The following is a 17,632-nucleotide window of genomic DNA, read 5'->3' as shown; positions in this document are numbered from 1 at the left end:
TTGGAAACAGGACACAACTTGATAGACAAATGAAGAATGTATTAAGGATATTGAAAAACAAACAAAATTTGAAAGTTATAGCACAACGAATCTGTACAGAATACTTGATACAAAGATTGTCAGCAGTATTCAGCTACTGTTCAGGTCTGCCTGAGGGAACCATCCAAAATTTGGCTGCAGAATGTATCAGAGTCATTCGATGGCATAACAAACGCAATCTCCGATATTTTGGAATAAATTCCATGAGCTCTATCTCCCCAGACAGAAACCCTTGGTGCAACTTTTCAGATTCTTCATCAACTTGGTGTGCAGCCTCTGAAATAAAGAAAACGCATGAAACATTTGCCCAAGGTTTTTCAATCAATTACCAATCTTAAAGGTGTTCAGACATACCTTTAAGATTTTTTAAAAGCGTGGGGATACTCAGTTGATTTGTTATCTCTTTCTCCTGCTCTTGAACTTTGCACAGGTTTTCCAGAGCAGCAGCTAACTTCGAGGTTTGTATAATTGCACACTGACCTCGACTCAGATTATTCATGAAAATGTTAGTACACAAATTGAATCATCAAATTTGAATCTCATCAAATTTGCATGGAAATTAAAATAATTGGATAACTTAAACGAAACCATACTAGTGGCACTTTCCTATGATGATAAAAACTGTTTTCCCAACTTTTTCATTAAACCTAATTTTAAACTGTTTTCTAAACTTTCATCAAACCTAACTTCAAAATGGCAAGGTAAATATGTACCCCAAGCAATGCATAGGACACCATCATAAAAATGTATGTATAAAGTGTTTCTGTATAAGCATGTTACAGTGCTTTTCTGTAAAATGGAATTTGTTTATTTTTTTGAAATAGCAGTACAGAAAAAGTTTAAAACCAACCCACTTGGAAAAGTCCTTTCTAAAAGTAGGAAAAACCAGCAAGAATGGCCAGCTGATGAAAGAGAAAGATCCCAAACTCCATCATACTACCATAGTTGTTCAGAACACATGGTCAAAAGCAGAAAATTGGCAACATGCATGAAACCAGCGTCCATCGTAGAAAGCAATTTGATGGAAAAGTGCTGGAAAAGTCATGCATGAAACCACCTTTCAATTTCAAAAGTAGGAAAAGCTTGGAAACATGTATGAAACCGAATTTCATAGTGAAACGCAACATGACAGAGAAATGCTGCTCAATGCAGGAAAGGCTTGGAAATGTAAAAAGTCATTCATACAAAGATTAAGGTAGCAAGTACCTAATTGTTTGTGCCATTTTTCATAATTCACATGTTACATTTATAAAAAATATCCCAACTAACATTATTCATGAAAAGATATGGCCCACACTCCCAGATAATGATGTCATAGTCCTTTGTCTCCCACATTCTTCTCCTCTATTCCTGAAATTCAAACTTATTCCGCTATTGCTCTAACTACTAGTTCCAGAAATATACAAAAGTCAAAGGACTCCTTTTTTTTTGTATATTTTGACCCTTCCATGTGAAAGCTCCCTTCGCCCCAATTTGTGGGATTATAATACAAAACACTCATGTCATTTGCAGTAGGGTCAACGTTTCCGCTTACTATAGGAGGACTTACTGGTATAGTCTCGGCTATCGGGATAGATGTTGCTCTATATGATACTTATCAAGTGGCTGCATTTCCTTTCCTGCAAATATATAGGGTCAACGTTTCCGCTTACTATAGGAGGACTTACTGGTATAGTCTCGGCTATCGGGATAGATGTTGCTCTATATGATACTTATCAAGAGGAAGAAAATGAAACTGAACGAATAGAAATGAAGAAGACAATTATGTAAGAGCAGCCTTCTGAACACTAGTAATAGTAGCCGCGCCGCTAACGGAAATAGGGAGAAATAGGGGGAAAATACCACTAAAAGCCAAGAAAGCATCTGACGCAGTAAAGGATCTGCAGATTGTATTTGCCTTGGGCAAGCAAGCAATAAGGAGAAGGTCATGTCTGGGAACTCTGACTTGATAGTGTAGTGTGACGAGGCGGGAATTCTCATTTTCCAAGAGAGAGTTGGTCAAACCCAATCCTAATTGCTCGGATAGAAACCAATGCACATTGCTGAGTGATAAGGTGCTTTTCCATGCTTGCTGCGTAGAGGCTTGCTTTCCTGATACTCCTGATATTGAGGATATTCCTGATGTCGTTGAGGTAAATTTTGTCACTCTATACTAGGTGTAGATCTCTTCGACAAAACTAGTAATAGGCTTGATTCGCGATTCGAAGGGTAGAGGGGGTTCTTGTGTAGGAAGCTAAAAAGGGATAGGGATACGTTCAAAGAAGTTCAGGAAGAAAGGAAGAGCATGCCGTAAAAGCATGGTTGAAGGTCGATCCTATCTTCCCAAGGAGTACCAAAACAAACTACTACAAATAGAAGGACAATCCATTACGTATTAACTTTCTCGTTTGCTACTTTGTCTTCAACTGTTCCATGGAATTAGAACAGAAACTAGGGAGGGTTGCTTTGAGAAATCCCTTCTCATTTCTTCCAGGGGATGCAGACACACTTGCATGGATTATAGGTGACGACTACAATGTCTTTATAATTTTTTATCATTGGCTACGTATGAACATGCCCAAATGACCTAAAAGTCACTTATCCATAAGATTTGGTCTCAAATCTCTTCATTTTTCTACACAATTTTCTCTACTTTCCCTCTCCTCACACAATAGCTCACTCCCTTGGTGTTTTGGAGCAACCAACCACACCATCACATCTCGGTGTTTCATCATGATTTTTTTTTGTCTCGGTGATTTTACTCTTTTTTTGGTGATTTGTTTTTTAAATTGTAGTGTGCAAACATGACTACTACCTCGAATATCAAAAGCTTTTTGAGATCAAGAGAGTTGAAGATAGTGGTTTTGATTTATGGAAAGAGAGAATGTTAGGCATTCTCTTTCTTAAAGATTGCGAAAGGACACTTCTTGAAGTCAAGCTTGAAGATATGACAACTGTAGCATGGATGAAACTAAATAAGAAGGCAATCACTTACATCAAGATGGTCGTATCAAATGAGATCTTAGTGGATCTAATGGGCCTTGCAATTGCTTTTGAGGTATGGGAGAAGCTAGAAGCTATTTATGAAATTACCATGCCTGCAAATCAAGTGCATCTCATGCGTAAGCTAGTGTGTATGCAATTTGACGAGTCAAAAAGTGCAACTGAGCACTTATCTGCCTTTCAAGGTACTCTCTCATAATTGTAGGACTCTAGATTACCTTCCTTTCCAGGAACAAGAGCAAAAGCAAAGGCAAGGCTGAAGTGATTTGTTATCAATGTGGTAGGAAATGTCATAAGAAGCTTGATTGCAAGTATTACAAAGCTGCATTAGAAAAAAAGCACACAAGTGACAAGAAGAAATAGGACAACAAGAATGAAGCACATAACAGCTTTAAGGACGACGACAACGAGAAGGCATCATTGAGGAGCCATCAGATGCAAAAATACTTTTTGGCTACTATGGCAGCAGATCATGCAGAAGTTAATGATGCTTTTGTTTATATCCATGCACACGACATGCAGATTACAAAGAGCGATTGAATTGATGCCTTGCTCACTTTGAATGATGCTTTGTCACAAACATGGATTGTGAATTCAAGTGCATCATTTCATGTTACTCCTAAGGACTGTATTACTGCCTTTCATGCAAGCAAACATGGACATGTATATCTTGCAAATAACCATACTTGTTCTATTGAAAGTGTTGGCACGCTGCATCTCCCAGCAAGTGGTACTAATGAGTTGGTTTTGCATGAGTTGATCGTGCCTCTAAGTTAAATCTGATATGAACCCTCATGATGCACCACGTTTGGTTGGAAATAATAATGAGCAAGTGGTTATTGAGCCAGATGATGTTGGACAGCAAAACGATGCTTCTGATGGGCACACAGCCACCTATGCATGCTGAAAACAGGGCTGGAAATGATGTACAGCCTATTAACAATGAAGATTCCAATGCACCACCTGATGTAGATCCATTGTCGGATAATGTGGATCATTGGGTAAGAAGATCTAGACGTTCTAGTAGGTAAGTGAATAGGATATGACCCCTCTATACATTACATTACATTATCAGATGAGGGTGAGCCTTGGTTATAAAGAGACAAAACTATGTGAGCTGTGCACAAGAAGAAGTGGGAGTTAGGAAACCTTGCACAGAAATGATACGTGGGATTTGGTTGAGCTGCCCAAAGGTAGGAAGGCCATTCCAAACAAAACTGTTGATGGCAAACCCAAGTATAAGTAAGGCTGGTTGCTAAGGGATATGGCCAAAAAGAGGGCATTGATTTCCAAGAGGTTTTCTCTCCAGTGGTTAGGATGACCACACAAATTTCTTATACCGATGCATATATGCTCAAACATGGCAGGGAAGAAAAAGAACACTCTGAATACTCTAAAACAGCAGCTGAACTCTGCATTCTCAATAAAAGATCTTGGGAAGCTGAGCATATTCTTGGTATGCGAATAAAAAGGGATAGGCAGCAGTATCCTTTGCATTTATCCCAAGAAAAGCACATTGAAACAGTGCTGGACAGATTTAATGTGGCTGATACGAAGCCTCTTGGAGTGCCATTGCAGCCAAATGTTAGGCTTTCCAAGGATGATTGTCCCAAAGATGACAGTGCAACCAATTACATGAAGAATGTTCCATATGCATCAGCTTGTGGTTCACTTATGCTATGGTTGCTGCTCGGCCAGACATTGCTCACGCAATTGGAGTTATTATCAGGTTTATGGATAATCCAAGGAGAGCTCATTGGGAAGCAATCAAATCTACCTTGGGATATTTGAAAGTGACCAAAGGTAACTGCCTAGGTTATGGAAAGGGTCCATTAGAGTTAAAAGGATTTTGTGATTCAGACATGGTAGGTGATGTGGATACATGCAAGTCCACAAGTGGTTATGTATACAGCCTTGCAGGCGGAGCTATTTCATAGTGCTCTAGACTTCAGAGGATAGTGGTTACACTTAATGCGTATCCTATGAAAGCTTTGGTGTGAACATAGTTATAAATTATAATAGTATGAACCTAGTTAAGTAGCTGTTAGGTGTGAATATAGTTATAATAGTGTGAACCTAATAAAGTGACTGTTGGGTTTCCACCTACCTGTAGAAACTGGTTATATAAACCATTTTCAATCTTTGTAATCAGTGCTCATTTTTCCTAATCTACTGATATTTCCTTAAGTCTTCTAAGTGATCTCATTGTGTGAGAGTTAGTCTAAGATCCCTGCATTTTCTACAATAGTTGCACTATCTACTACAGAAGCTGAATATATTTCAGCTACACAGGCTTCCAAAGAAGCCATTTGGTTATCCCACTTGTGAAGTGAGTTTAGGAAGCCTGAAGAGGCACATGTTCTTGGATCCAATGGCCAAGTGCAATATGTTTGGTAAAGAATGCAATGTTTCATGCTCGCACAAAGCATATTAATGTGAGATACCACTTCATCAAAGGGGTGATAAATGATGACCTAATTACTTTGATCAAGGTCAATACTTCAGAGAATCCTGCACACGCTCTCACAAAGTGTCTACCCAAGGCACAATATTAGCTATTTATACAAATGGTGGGAGTTACTTAGCTTAAAGGAGCCTCCTTGGTCCTTTAAGTGGGAGATTGTTGGGGATAAAGGCCCCACAAACTGTCCTTTTTTGTATATTTTGACCCTTCCATGTGAGAGCTCCCTTCGAGAGCTTTTAGACATATTTTTACTATATTTTTTGCCACAATTTGGGGGGTTATAGGCATTTACATTATCTTTATTTTTGGTCATTGGCCATTTGTGAACATGCCCAAATGACCTAAACAACACTTATCAATAAGAATTGGTCTCAAATCTCATGCTTGTTCTTCTTAGGTGAGGAATGGATGCCAAAAGGTTGTATACGCTAAGAATGAGACCGGACATGTTAAATAACCAATTTACTCGAGAAACAATTGATGTTATAGTTATGGAGTTCATAATGGCATCCTTGATTTGAATCCTTTTGCATCCCCAAAAGAAGTCATACATGGGTTGTCAAAGCCATTGCAATATGCCACCAAAAATGCCTTTGCAGAGTGTTGGGATTAAAGGACCTTAAATCACACATTGACCCTCCGAGGCCTTACTGAGGAAGGGACAAAACCATAAAAGGAGAATCTATTGTTTCTTTGTGGATTCCTAGAGAGCCTTCAACACTACACCACATGCTTGGCTCATGCAGTGACTAGAAGCTCTTGGAGTTCCAATAGATATGCGATGGGGGATCTATGCACTGTATGAACAGCATTAGGGAAGGTGTGCACTCCTATTGGATTGTCAGAGATTGTGGCTAGCACAGTTGGAGTAAAACAAAGATGCCCATTATCACCCGCTCTTTTTGGTCTTTATATAGATGAGATATCTAACTAGATAGAGAGATTGTGTGGTTAAGAAGCATGCTTAACAGGAGTAGTCATACTGATATTATTCTATGCCGATGACTTTGTGTTGATCTCGAACTCTCCGGTGGGCCTACAAAGACATCCAAATGCTTAAGTTATTTTGTACAAATGAGGATATGTCAGTCAACCTTGATAAAACTAAAGTCATGGTGTTTTAACACCACTCGAGTATGGGGACCAAGATCAGAAGATCAGAACCAGAATTCTTCTTGGGAGAGGAAAATGATGGCATAGACACGATCTTACACATCTAGGTGTAACATACACTCTCTATTCTCCCTACAAGAGGCTACTTGTGCTTGACTTTCTTGTGAATATGCAGCTACAAGGCATTCTTTTTACACATGTCACAGAATGGATTTATTATCAAGCCTTCTTATATGGATAGACATCGGCCTCATGCACTGCAATCACAAACCTACAAGAGGCTACTTGTGCTTGACTTTCTTGTGAATATGCAGCTACAAAGCATTCTTTTTACACATGTCGCAGAATGGATTTATTATCAAGCTTTCTTATCTGTCTCATGCACTGCGATCACAACAAGTCATCAGCAAAGCATAATCACAAGTTTCTTTAGCCACATCACTCATGCTACAAATCAATTGAGGACTACATCAGTGGATTCTCAACGAAGACACTTGAAAAGGGTTACAATAGCAATTTTTCGTGCATGTAGGCCACAACCATCTAGACCATGGCCTTGTCACCCATTCACCGATAAATAAAGGCCATTATCACCTGGCAGCAAAGGGGCTTCCCTCGCTTCGGAGATCTCTCCATTATGGAACTGCCCCTGTTGGGGATTTTTAAAGACAAAAGTTTCAGTCTAATTAAGTTTAGAATTGTAATTTCTTACATATATTTATTGTATTTATTTCGATTTGTTGTTCTCAAAGGCGAGAAAGCATTCTATGATGTAATCTTTGTTTGGTCTTATAGGCCAGTTTGTATCTGTGCTTGTAAGACATCAATATAGCTCTTTTTCGATCTTTTTATCTGTGTTTGTATTTGGTTTGCATTCTGTGAGGGATTTTTTATGAAAACACCTTTGGTTAAGTTCCATTTGAGGCCTAACATCAGCAGACTTTCTCACCTCATTATCAAAATGATACAACTTGCCAATTCCAATGCATTGCAAGGTAAGCCACTCTGATGTACTTTCCATTTGTTAATCTTTCTTTTATTAAAATCAATCTGCATGCAGCATGAGATAGACTAGATCTCACTATTTATGATAAGATTAATACATATCCCTCCATCAACACATGTGGGAACTTATGTACCTGATTTTGGAGTTCTGTAATGATGGATTCTTGCTGTAAATTGTTCCCTGTTGAAAGCAAGAAAACATTGAATAAATAAATAAACATACAATGCAAGTAAAAAGGGTAATAAAAAAGCATGCAATGCATATACATTAATGTAGCATGAAGAAAAGTTAAAAAAGGTACTTGCAAGTTCAATGTTGTTCTTTTGTAGTTCATCATTCAGCTGCACAACACCACTAAACAAATTAGCTTTATTGATATTTGAGTGATCTTAAACAAAAAATAAAACTTAACACATGAAAACTTTGACAACAAAAAATGTTTGCATCTATGTGAGTACAAACATACATAGCACACAAAGTCATATCTCAAGGAGCTAGTTTTCCTCTTCATGCATGATTTGAATAATATATTACACTATCAGTTTCCAAGTCCAATTCATGTTTGAGTCAGATATAATATATACGTATAGATTAATTCTATCTTGGAATGTGTTGATAACCTATAGAGTTATTGATTATGTAATGCTCTGTGGGAACCATTGTCAACAAGCATGGTGAGACACAGTACTTTAGGGGAATAGAGAGTGGCAACAACAGTGATGAGGAGATCAAGTTTAAAGCTCATTCACTGCCTATAGAGGACAACAGATGAGAGAAAATGAAAAAATCACAGCTAACATTCTGAATACATAGTACAACAGTCACTCCAGCAACGTCATAAAAGTTAGGATGCCAAAGCATATGTGCAAGAAGTCGGGAAGCACGATATACATAAGGCAGACTGACACAGATATAAAATACAGAGTGAGAAGTTCAGAATTCAGCAGTATCAAGGATTCTCTTCTCAAATCTACATTCGTGCTGCAATTGCAGGTGCATACCACAGAAACAAAAACTACCAAAGAGAATTTTGAACTTGATTTGACAGATGTTCTATTAAATGCAGTCAGGTACCAGGCTATCCTGGAGACATTCTTCATTGAGCTGTATCCTGTATGTCAAGCAAGAAGAATATGGTTTGACATAGATATAAGACAGTTCTCATGGCAGCGCAGTGATGCAAGCTCAGGTTTTGAGTCACTTTTTAGTGGCTAAGAAGCTAGAGGCTGCTAGACCGTATACAAACTGGCCTCAAAGATTAGTATCTCTAAAGGAAAGCACCAAGTACAAAGAGATCAACAATCTGGAGAACTTGACAAAGCACTTGCATGTGAATTGCCAATCAGCACCATGAAAATGTGCATGTACAGACAGACATATGTATGATACAAATTTAATATACTCTCAATTTCATTATAAACATGCTACATATACTGAGCAAGAATATCTTGGCTTGCATACCCAACTGAGACTAGTTGAAAACCATTTGAAAACTAGACCATTAACGCGTCTCACGGTTCTTGACATGCAAATTATACTCTAGATGCTCAACGAAGTTTTGAATACAAGGTTCCAAGGCTTGGAAGACAAGGACTTTGATAACGTATTCTATTGGCAGCAACATTTACTGAAAGTAAACAGAGAAAGTACTGTGAAAGGAAAACTTGATTTGCAAATGATGACCAAGTTCCTGAAAGGATAGCAAGGAGAAGTAGAAATTGGGTGGAGCAGATGTGGATGCCACAATGTTGGCATCAAATGGAGCCCTTCAACTTCTTCATGAATATTCTTATCATGGCTATTCCTTGGAGTTAACATGGTGGTGGAGATGTGCTCAAGAGCAAAGCAAAGTTCTCGGGACCTTTGGATATTCTTATGACAATGAGTTAGTGTAGCAGGTTACTGTAGTGGTAGTATTTCCAGCAAGGGGATTATATACAAGCATGTACACTAAAGTAGGAAATCTAAATTCTGGTAAACATTGTTTGTAAATGCTATTGGAGTAACAACCAACTAAGCGTTGTGTAAATTCTAGAATGGTAAAGGCAAATTTTGGATTTCATGCAGAATCGAGATTACTCGAACTTTCTGGACAAATTTTATGCACTTTCTCATTATTTTCCTGTCTAAATTTCAGTACTCAAAACAACTGGCTGAAAACTTCAAATTATTTCAAGGAAAATTTCAGGGTGTGTGAAGAAGCACTATAGATACTAGGGTAAATTTTAATACATTATCTGACACTTACAATGTCTAATGTCCTGACTTGATCAAGAGAATGCAAAAGCTCATTGTAAGCAGCCTTATCCATCATGAGTTTTCGCAGTTCTTCCACACTGTATCCAAAACAGAACGTTAAGATTCCTTTATCTATTACACATGGAAAAGTGCATGTGTGAGAAAATAATAACCTTTTATCTTTTAAAGGGGGAAATGTAGCTGTAAACACAGTTGAAGGAGACTCTGGTAATACCCTGGACTGAAGGTTTGATCTTGATGCAAATTCTGCAATGTTTGGAGATGATGAAGCTCTAGGCAAGCTTCCAGAGCCAAGCACAGAAGGAGGATACCATGATTGAGTGGGAATCCGTGACAAGTTTGATTGTCCCTGTTGTTGCTGCTGATTTCTGCAGTAAAAACAATCTCTCTCTGCGCAAGGTATTGGAATATGAGGACCAACGGTGCTCGGGGGTATTCTGGCTAGAACTCTAGAGACACAGAGAAAAGTTGTTGAAGGACAACAGACAACCACACAAGCTCATCAACATAGAACAATCACAACTTTCTTTAGCCCCATCACTCCTACACATGCTACAAGTCAATCAAGGGCTACAGGAATAGGCACCCGATCAATGTAAAGAAGTAGAAGATAGAATGACAGTTTTCTGACTAAAAGCGGAGAAACTGAAAACAAGTATGGGGTATAAAACATAGGAGAGATTAAAGAAAGCAGAAGCAGTTCTGCAAACCAAATGCCTACTACATAAAAAAATATACAAGTTAGGAGTGCATACACACACGTGTGCATGCTATTCAAGATGCATAGAATATGCTCTTAGAAGAAGAGGTTTAAATGCTGATGGGACAGCTGTCATGGCCTCATAAATACCAATTTAATGCTGAATGGGAATCTTGTCCAAGGATTCCATTCAGGGTACAAAATATTCTTTGAGGTGAAAACAACACTGTACAACTTTACCAAAAATTAGAAAATATTAAATAATATAAAACCATTTTTCTAGTTTAGCTAGAGAAACGTAAAGTGCCTTCAATCCCAACAATCAGGACATAACAAAGGGTTTACAATAGATTGGGCAATAGCAATTTCTCGTGCAAGTAGGCCCTGGCCCATGGGCCAAGATCTCACCATCCTTCTCATCAACAATTAAAGGCCATTATTTCTGGCCATGGTAGGTGCTTCCATTGCTTTGGGGACCTCTCCATTTTGGATCGACCTATGCTAGAGATCTTTCGAAGAAATAAATTACAATATATCTAACTTGAGAATCTTACATGTACCAATAACAAGATTCTTTAGTCTCTTTTCATCTTATTTACTTTTTTTTACGTAGTAACATTTATCTATTTTGATTTGTTATTGTCAAAAATGAGACAGCACTTAAAAATTTAATCTCTTGTTCATTCTTATAGGCCATTTTGGCCAAAACGTCTTTCTTTCTTTCTTTCTTTCATTGGGACGTTGCTCTGAAATTTGAGGATCTTCCCTTTAATTAGAGGCAACCCACCACACAATTGACCTCACCTCAGGTGTGGCATGAATATGCAAAGGTTCTATATGATATCCTAAGGCAACCTCCTCTTCCCCACCCGAATGGCTCACGCCCACATGAATCAACCTTTTTTACACCACAAAATGTAAGAAATGCCATTGATCGGCTACAATTTAGGAAGGCCCAAGATCATGATGGATTGGTTGGTGAGCACTTTATCTATGCCCGTGACACCTTGCTCCCATTGCTAGCACACATCTTTAACAGCATCATGTGTGAAGGTTTCCCAACTAGATGGACTCAGCACACCATTGTGCCAATCCTCAAGAGTGGAGACCCCATGATGCCAAAGCATCTATAGGAAAACCATGATTGGCCATTACTTGGCTAAACTATATGGCTCGATTCTAGAATCAGAATTCAGTGTATGTGCAAAGTGGAATGGCTGCCGTTCAGTTGGACAGGCAGGCTTTCAGAAGGGGTTCACAACTTTGGATCACATATTCACCCTCTGGGCCCTTATCGAGGAGGGAGAGCCCATAATAAGAAGATTTATTGCTGCTTTGTGGATTTCCAAAAAAGCCTTTAACATTGTGCCACGTGCTCCGCTTATGCAGCGGCTAGAAGCCCTTGGTGTTCCTACAGCTTTGCAATGGGGAATCTATGCAATCTATGAATCCGTGTCAAGAAAAGTGCGGTCTTCCAAGGGTTTGTCAGAGGCAATGGCTAGCACAATTAGAGTGAAGCAAGGATGCCCATTACCACCCACTCTCTTCGGCCACTATATAGATGAGGTATCACATTACATAGAGAGATTCGGGGGTTCCGGAGCACGCCTAGCAGGTATAGCTATACAAATATTACTATATGCTGATGACATTGTGCTGATTTCTGACTCTCCAAAGGGACTACAAAGACATCTAAATGCCTTAAAACAATTTTGTACGGACAAAGGTTTGTCAATCAACATGGACAAAACTAAAGTGATGGTGTTTAACACCACTCAAGCATGGGTAACAAGATCAGAACCGGAATTCTTCTTGGGAGAGGAAAAGGTGGAATACACACGCTCCTACACATACCTAGCAGTAACATTTACAGGGCCTAGGTTCTCCTTACAGGAGGCTGCTTGTGCCCGACTTTCTCGTGGATATGCAGCCCTTGGTGCTCTCGAGACACAATGTGCACATTTGCAGTTCCAAGAACCATGAACTAAGTTGTGGTTATTTGATACACTTGTCACACCAATTCTTCTCTGTGCGGTAGAAACATGGGGACCAAGTCTTAACAAGGCAAATCATTGGAAAGATTTAGAGAGACCTTTAGTGTCAATGATTGCTCCATGATACGGAGGAAAGCATCGGTGCCACACAATATAATCCAGGCAGAGATGGGAGCAGCACCTATAATCACCGAGGCATTGTTCTGATCAGTGACATTTATCCAACGTCTATGGGAGCTCCCTAAACGAAGGTACCCAATGTTGGCACTTATGTCATCAAGACAATTGGCTGAAAATAGAGACATTCATTGTTGGTATGCTGAAATGCAGCAATGGTTCGAGTCACATGGCATGAGTATAAATGCACTACCCCCGTTCCAATATAGCTTGGACTGTCCTCATCTAAATATGAGCAAAGTGGAAAAGAATAGAGTGATCCGAACTGATATTATTAACTTGGAAAACAAGATAACATGGATCAGCCCCAAAATACCACTTGGTACGAAGATGGCCCACTATAAGACACACTTTCTTACACACATTGGAGGATGGATTCATCATCAGGCCACCTTATATGGACATACATCTATCCTATGCGTTGCATAGTGTGACAGGGCAGTTGCGAACTTCATCACATCAGTTACTGATTGAGGTAGGCAGATATACACGACTACTTCTAAAAGAGAGAATTTGCCAATTGTGTCATCAAGGAGTGGAATCCGAAGAACACTATGTTTGTCATTGTATTGTCTTTTATGAAATCCAAGGGAGATACCATTGCCTCTTTAAACAAGGCTTTGGCTCATTGCGCAAGGTGATGGAATATGAGGACCAACGGTGCCTAGAACTTTTCTTGTTAGAACTCAAGATACATAGGGAAAAGTTGTTGTGAAGGACAAAAATACAACCACACAAGCTCTCATCCACAAAGGACAATCACAACTTTCTTTAGCCCCAGCACTCCTACTAATGCTACAAGTCAATCGAGGGATACACAAATGGGCTCCCAACCAAGACATAACAAAGGGGTTACAATAGATCGGGCAATAGTAATTTGTCCTGCACGTAGGCCCCGGCCCGATGGACCACGTCCGCAGCACCCTTGTCATCGACAAATAAAGGCCATTATCTCCCGCCATCGCAGGTGCTTCCCTCGCTTCGAAGACCTCTCCATTCTGGATCGACTTATGCTAGAGAATTTTCAAATACAGTTACAATATATCTAACTCGAGAATCTCACATGTGCCGAAAACCAGATTCCCTCATATATTTTTATCTTATTTACTTTTATATTTACTGAGTAATACTTATTCTATTTTGATTTGTTCTCAATGACGAGACAACACTTAAGATGTAATCTCTTGTTTGGACTTATAGGCCATTTTGTCCTTTTAAAAGACATTAATATACCTAACTTGAGAATCTCACATGTGCCAAAAACCAGATTCCCTCGTTTCTTCTCTTTTCATCTTATTTACTTTTATATTTATTGTGTAGTATTTATTTTATTTTTATTTGTTCTCAAAGACGAGACAACACTCAAGATGTAATCTCTTATTTGGTCTTATAGGCCATTTTGGCCTCTTAAAAGACGTTAATATATCTTTCTTTCTTTCTTTCTTGTATCCAACTGATGCTCACAAATGTACTAAAGATTGGCACTTATGCCATTAAAACAGCTGACGGGATATGCTGATAATAGTTATTCCAATCATATGGCACAAATATACTTGGATTGGCTATGATTGGACATGACCAAGTGGGAAAGAATAGAGGAATCTGAATTGATTATCATTAAATTGGATAATGGAAGAATGTGGCCCACTATGTAGCCCTTATGAGCTCCATAGTATGACAAGACTTCTTCACATCACTTACATATTGAGACAAATAAATATACACATGAAACCGCAGAAAAATGTTTATGTGTATGGTGCCATTGAGATGTGAAATCAGAGGAACACTGTTTCACCATCACACTGTTTTTTATGAAATCGGGAGTAGATATTGCTACATCTTCAAACAACATAGTGGTTCATTTAGCAAGGTAACGGAATACAAAAACCAATGATATTTAAGCATATTCTTTCTAGAAGAGAGAAGTTGTTGGACAACAATACAGCCACAATAATTCATCAACAAAGCATCATTTTCCAATGTCCTTTAGAACCATAACTCATGTTACTAGTCAATCAAGGCACACACTTAAGGCCTTGACCACAGCCATTGAAATGGTCACAATAGATGACAAATAGCGACTTGCAAGCTCTCTCTCTAATATTGTGCTTTTTGCAAATACTTTAGAAGATGTCCAAAAGCTTATGGGTGCATTGGGAAACTTTTGTATGTATGGTAAATTGAGTATCAACGGCTCCATAAGGAACGTTTGCTAGTGAAAACTCAAGATAAGAATAAACCTTGCATTGTGAAAAATAATGAACCACTTGAAACTGCGGAAAGCTTCAAACATCTTGGGCTTTAAGTTCCCCCCAATCATAGATGGAATGAATGTGCTACCTGCCACTTAGAAATGGGAAAGAAGGCCTACTACACATTGGAGAAAATATGTAATGTTGGAGAAATTAAATGTTGGGTTCTTGAGAAATACCTCTTTGACACTTCCGTAACACCAATGCTAGGCATCCCTACGATTTCTTGGAAGGAGCTTGAAAACATCAAGGATCACAGTACTCTCAAGTAATGAAGTAGTTCAACAACAATGGACTTGACGTCAAGAACTTGCCACTCTTCTAATATTGTGCACCTCTCCAAAGTGATGAATGGAACAAGGTATTGCAACAAGACTTATAGCAACTCTATAACCAAAAGACTTGGATCACATCAAATGAGCCTCTTTCCCCAAAGATGGCCTACTACAAAACTCAGTGCATGAAACTTATACATGATGATTTATATTGAAACCGAGGCGCATGTACGTGAATGTATGCTTGCCCCATAGTGTTACAAAGTAGTACGCCACCTTAAAGTTTCCTCCCACTAGCTAGAGATTGAAGCAATATATGCACTTCACACACCTAGAGCGGAAAAATTTTGCAAATTATGTGAAAGAGAGATTAGGAATGAGAAACATTTTATGTGCAAGTTCTCAACTTATAAGCACGTAAGTGAGAAGTATGACATCCTCTACGCAAACTTCACCACCATTTGACAAATGATAGAGAAGGTTGACCCACGAAATTTTGGCCAGAGCTTGTTCAAGCTTCAATAACATAGGCAATTTCAACTCTTACATTAGCATACTTGATGTAGTACCAACCACACATCACTGACTTCTTCCATAGCACCGCAACTCCATCAACAACATGTCGAGGAGTTACCATAGAGCGGGCAAAGATCAAAGATCACAAGTACCGGGATATGCAGCACATAGGGCATACAACCAGACCATGGGTACACACAGATAGCCTTGCTTACTCTCCTGAACCAACCAGGCTTGGAAAAGATGTCTCCTCACCACTATTCAAGCCATACATATTTGATAGGCACTTCATGCTTGCAAACCATCCCCAAAGTGATTCCACCACATGCATTAAGATCATTATCATGGATCGTTAAGAAATGTAGGTTTTTAATTATTTTCATATGGATAAATACAACCATATTTGTAATCATGATTTGTCTTAGTAGCCAATTTCAGCCTCGAAAAGATGTTCTCTCTCTCTCTCTCTCTCTCTCTCTCTCTCTCTCTCTCTCTCTCTCTCTCTCTCTCTCTCTCTCTCTCTCCGACCAACACTGGACATGTCCCCTCACCACCAAATCATCTCATCCATAGTCATTATGAACGTCATGCTTGTAAAACTATCTCAAGAATCATTAGCATTTGTAAAAACCACTCAATACTCATGGGGTGCAAGTAAACCATTTCAAAAGACACACAAAAGCAAAATACTGAACTTGGGATGGAAGATATGAAAAAAACGCTTGAAAGGTGGGATGCATCAGATTTGCTTCATGATGCATCAATAGATTCCTTAATGAATGAAGCCTTTCTGAAACAACAGTGGAACATTTACAGAGATATATCAAGATGCATTCTTACGTTATACTTTATATGTTGCACCAAACTACAAAGCCATCTTCTTTGAATTGGCAAACCAAAGTCTCATACATCATAGAGCCCATCGCCCTTTTGTCCACCCTCACACCATTGCTTCCATACATCTTAGCTTATATTCTCGTTGATGCTATTTGGGGCATTGGGACACACATGAAGAGTGACATGATGTGAAAAAATTTACCTTTGGTTCCATAGGTCATCCATATTTGACGTCTGAGAACAATAATAAGTCCTATCCACCTCTCTCAACAAAATATATTTTCCCCTCTACTTTAGGTTGTATTACTTCGTTTATCTTACGCTAGAACCTATATCATACAATATGCTCTCTCTATCGTACTCGGAACAGTTAAATTAGAATCCCGGATTAGTTTTTCACTTCAGCTTTTACTTTTCCATTACCGTATAGAAAGATAAGAGAAACGAGCAGATAACAGGGGATAATCTCGAAAAGTTGAAAATAAAAGTGCACCTGGACATGGTGATGAAATGAGGAGCTTGTGTCTTCTAAGTTCTCTCTGTTGAAATCGTAGAAGACGGATCGAGCGAGAAGGTGTCCTCTCTGTGTTGGATTGTGGCAGCAGACGATGGATCGAGCGAGAAAGGCGATGGTGTCTTCCACTTCCTTCTCATTCGAATGTAACACACAAAAATGAATGGACTTCTTCCTTCTTACTTAACACCCACCATTAATATTAATTAGTTAATTAGTTAATATGTATATTATTGTTACTTCTTTTCATTAATAGGCTATAGCTCATCTAAATATTTTGGAAAGACAATACCACAGCAAACCAAATGAAATAATAAAGGAGTTTGTCCGATCCCAAAAATTGTCTCATGTATATGTACATGCATATAAATAGATACACAAACTCACATACAAACTGATAGATAGATAGATAGATAGATAGATAGATAGATCGATAGATAGATAGGTATGTTTCCCACCATCTGCATCTAGTGCTCTTACTCGCTTCGCATCAACGATCAATGC

General features: G+C 38.7%; 1 protein-coding gene across 2 annotated transcripts; it reads right to left on the bottom strand.

Annotated features, from left to right (window-relative positions):
- Positions 1 to 22: 22 nt before the first annotated feature.
- LOC147856906 (vacuolar protein-sorting-associated protein 37 homolog 1-like) lies at positions 23 to 17,286 on the bottom strand. Of its 2 annotated transcripts, none has more exons than XM_087328927.1 (7): positions 17,108 to 17,286; positions 10,016 to 10,231; positions 9,853 to 9,940; positions 7,906 to 7,945; positions 7,738 to 7,784; positions 394 to 514; positions 23 to 315 (listed from the first exon to the last, which is right to left on the bottom strand). In XM_087328927.1, exons 1-7 carry the CDS (start codon positions 17,113 to 17,115, stop codon positions 134 to 136), a joined length of 702 nt encoding a protein of 233 aa, XP_087185053.1. In that variant the 5' UTR covers positions 17,116 to 17,286; the 3' UTR covers positions 23 to 133. The 2 variants fall into 2 exon arrangements, with proteins under 2 accessions (XP_087185053.1, XP_087185052.1); XM_087328926.1 differs by lacking the exon at positions 17,108 to 17,286 and adding an exon at positions 15,166 to 15,437.
- Between the last annotated feature and the right edge of the window lie 346 nt (positions 17,287 to 17,632).

Source organism: Azolla caroliniana, unplaced genomic scaffold, assembly GCF_043228905.1.
Source record: "Azolla caroliniana isolate FFs.n. ecotype wild unplaced genomic scaffold, voAzoCaro1.0.p SCAF_12, whole genome shotgun sequence".
Classification (NCBI taxonomy): Eukaryota; Viridiplantae; Streptophyta; class Polypodiopsida; order Salviniales; family Salviniaceae; genus Azolla; species Azolla caroliniana.
Note: the sequence above shows the minus strand (reverse complement) of the source record. Positions and strands in the feature narration are given on the sequence as shown.

What these genes read in the sequence shown, in the direction of transcription:
- LOC147856906 (XM_087328926.1), bottom strand. Translation starts at nt 15,233, where the DNA reads ATGTTTTCAAGCTCCTTCCAAGAAATCGTAGGGATGCCTAGCATTGGT. An exon ending in GTTACGGAAGTGTCAAAGAG is followed by an intron (nt 10,232 to 15,165) that starts GTATTTCTCAAG and finishes TTTTTACTGCAG; the next exon opens with AAATCAGCAGCAACAACAGG. An exon ending in AAGTCAGGACATTAGACATT is followed by an intron (nt 7,946 to 9,852) that starts GTAAGTGTCAGA and finishes GGTGTTGTGCAG; the next exon opens with CTGAATGATGAACTACAAAA.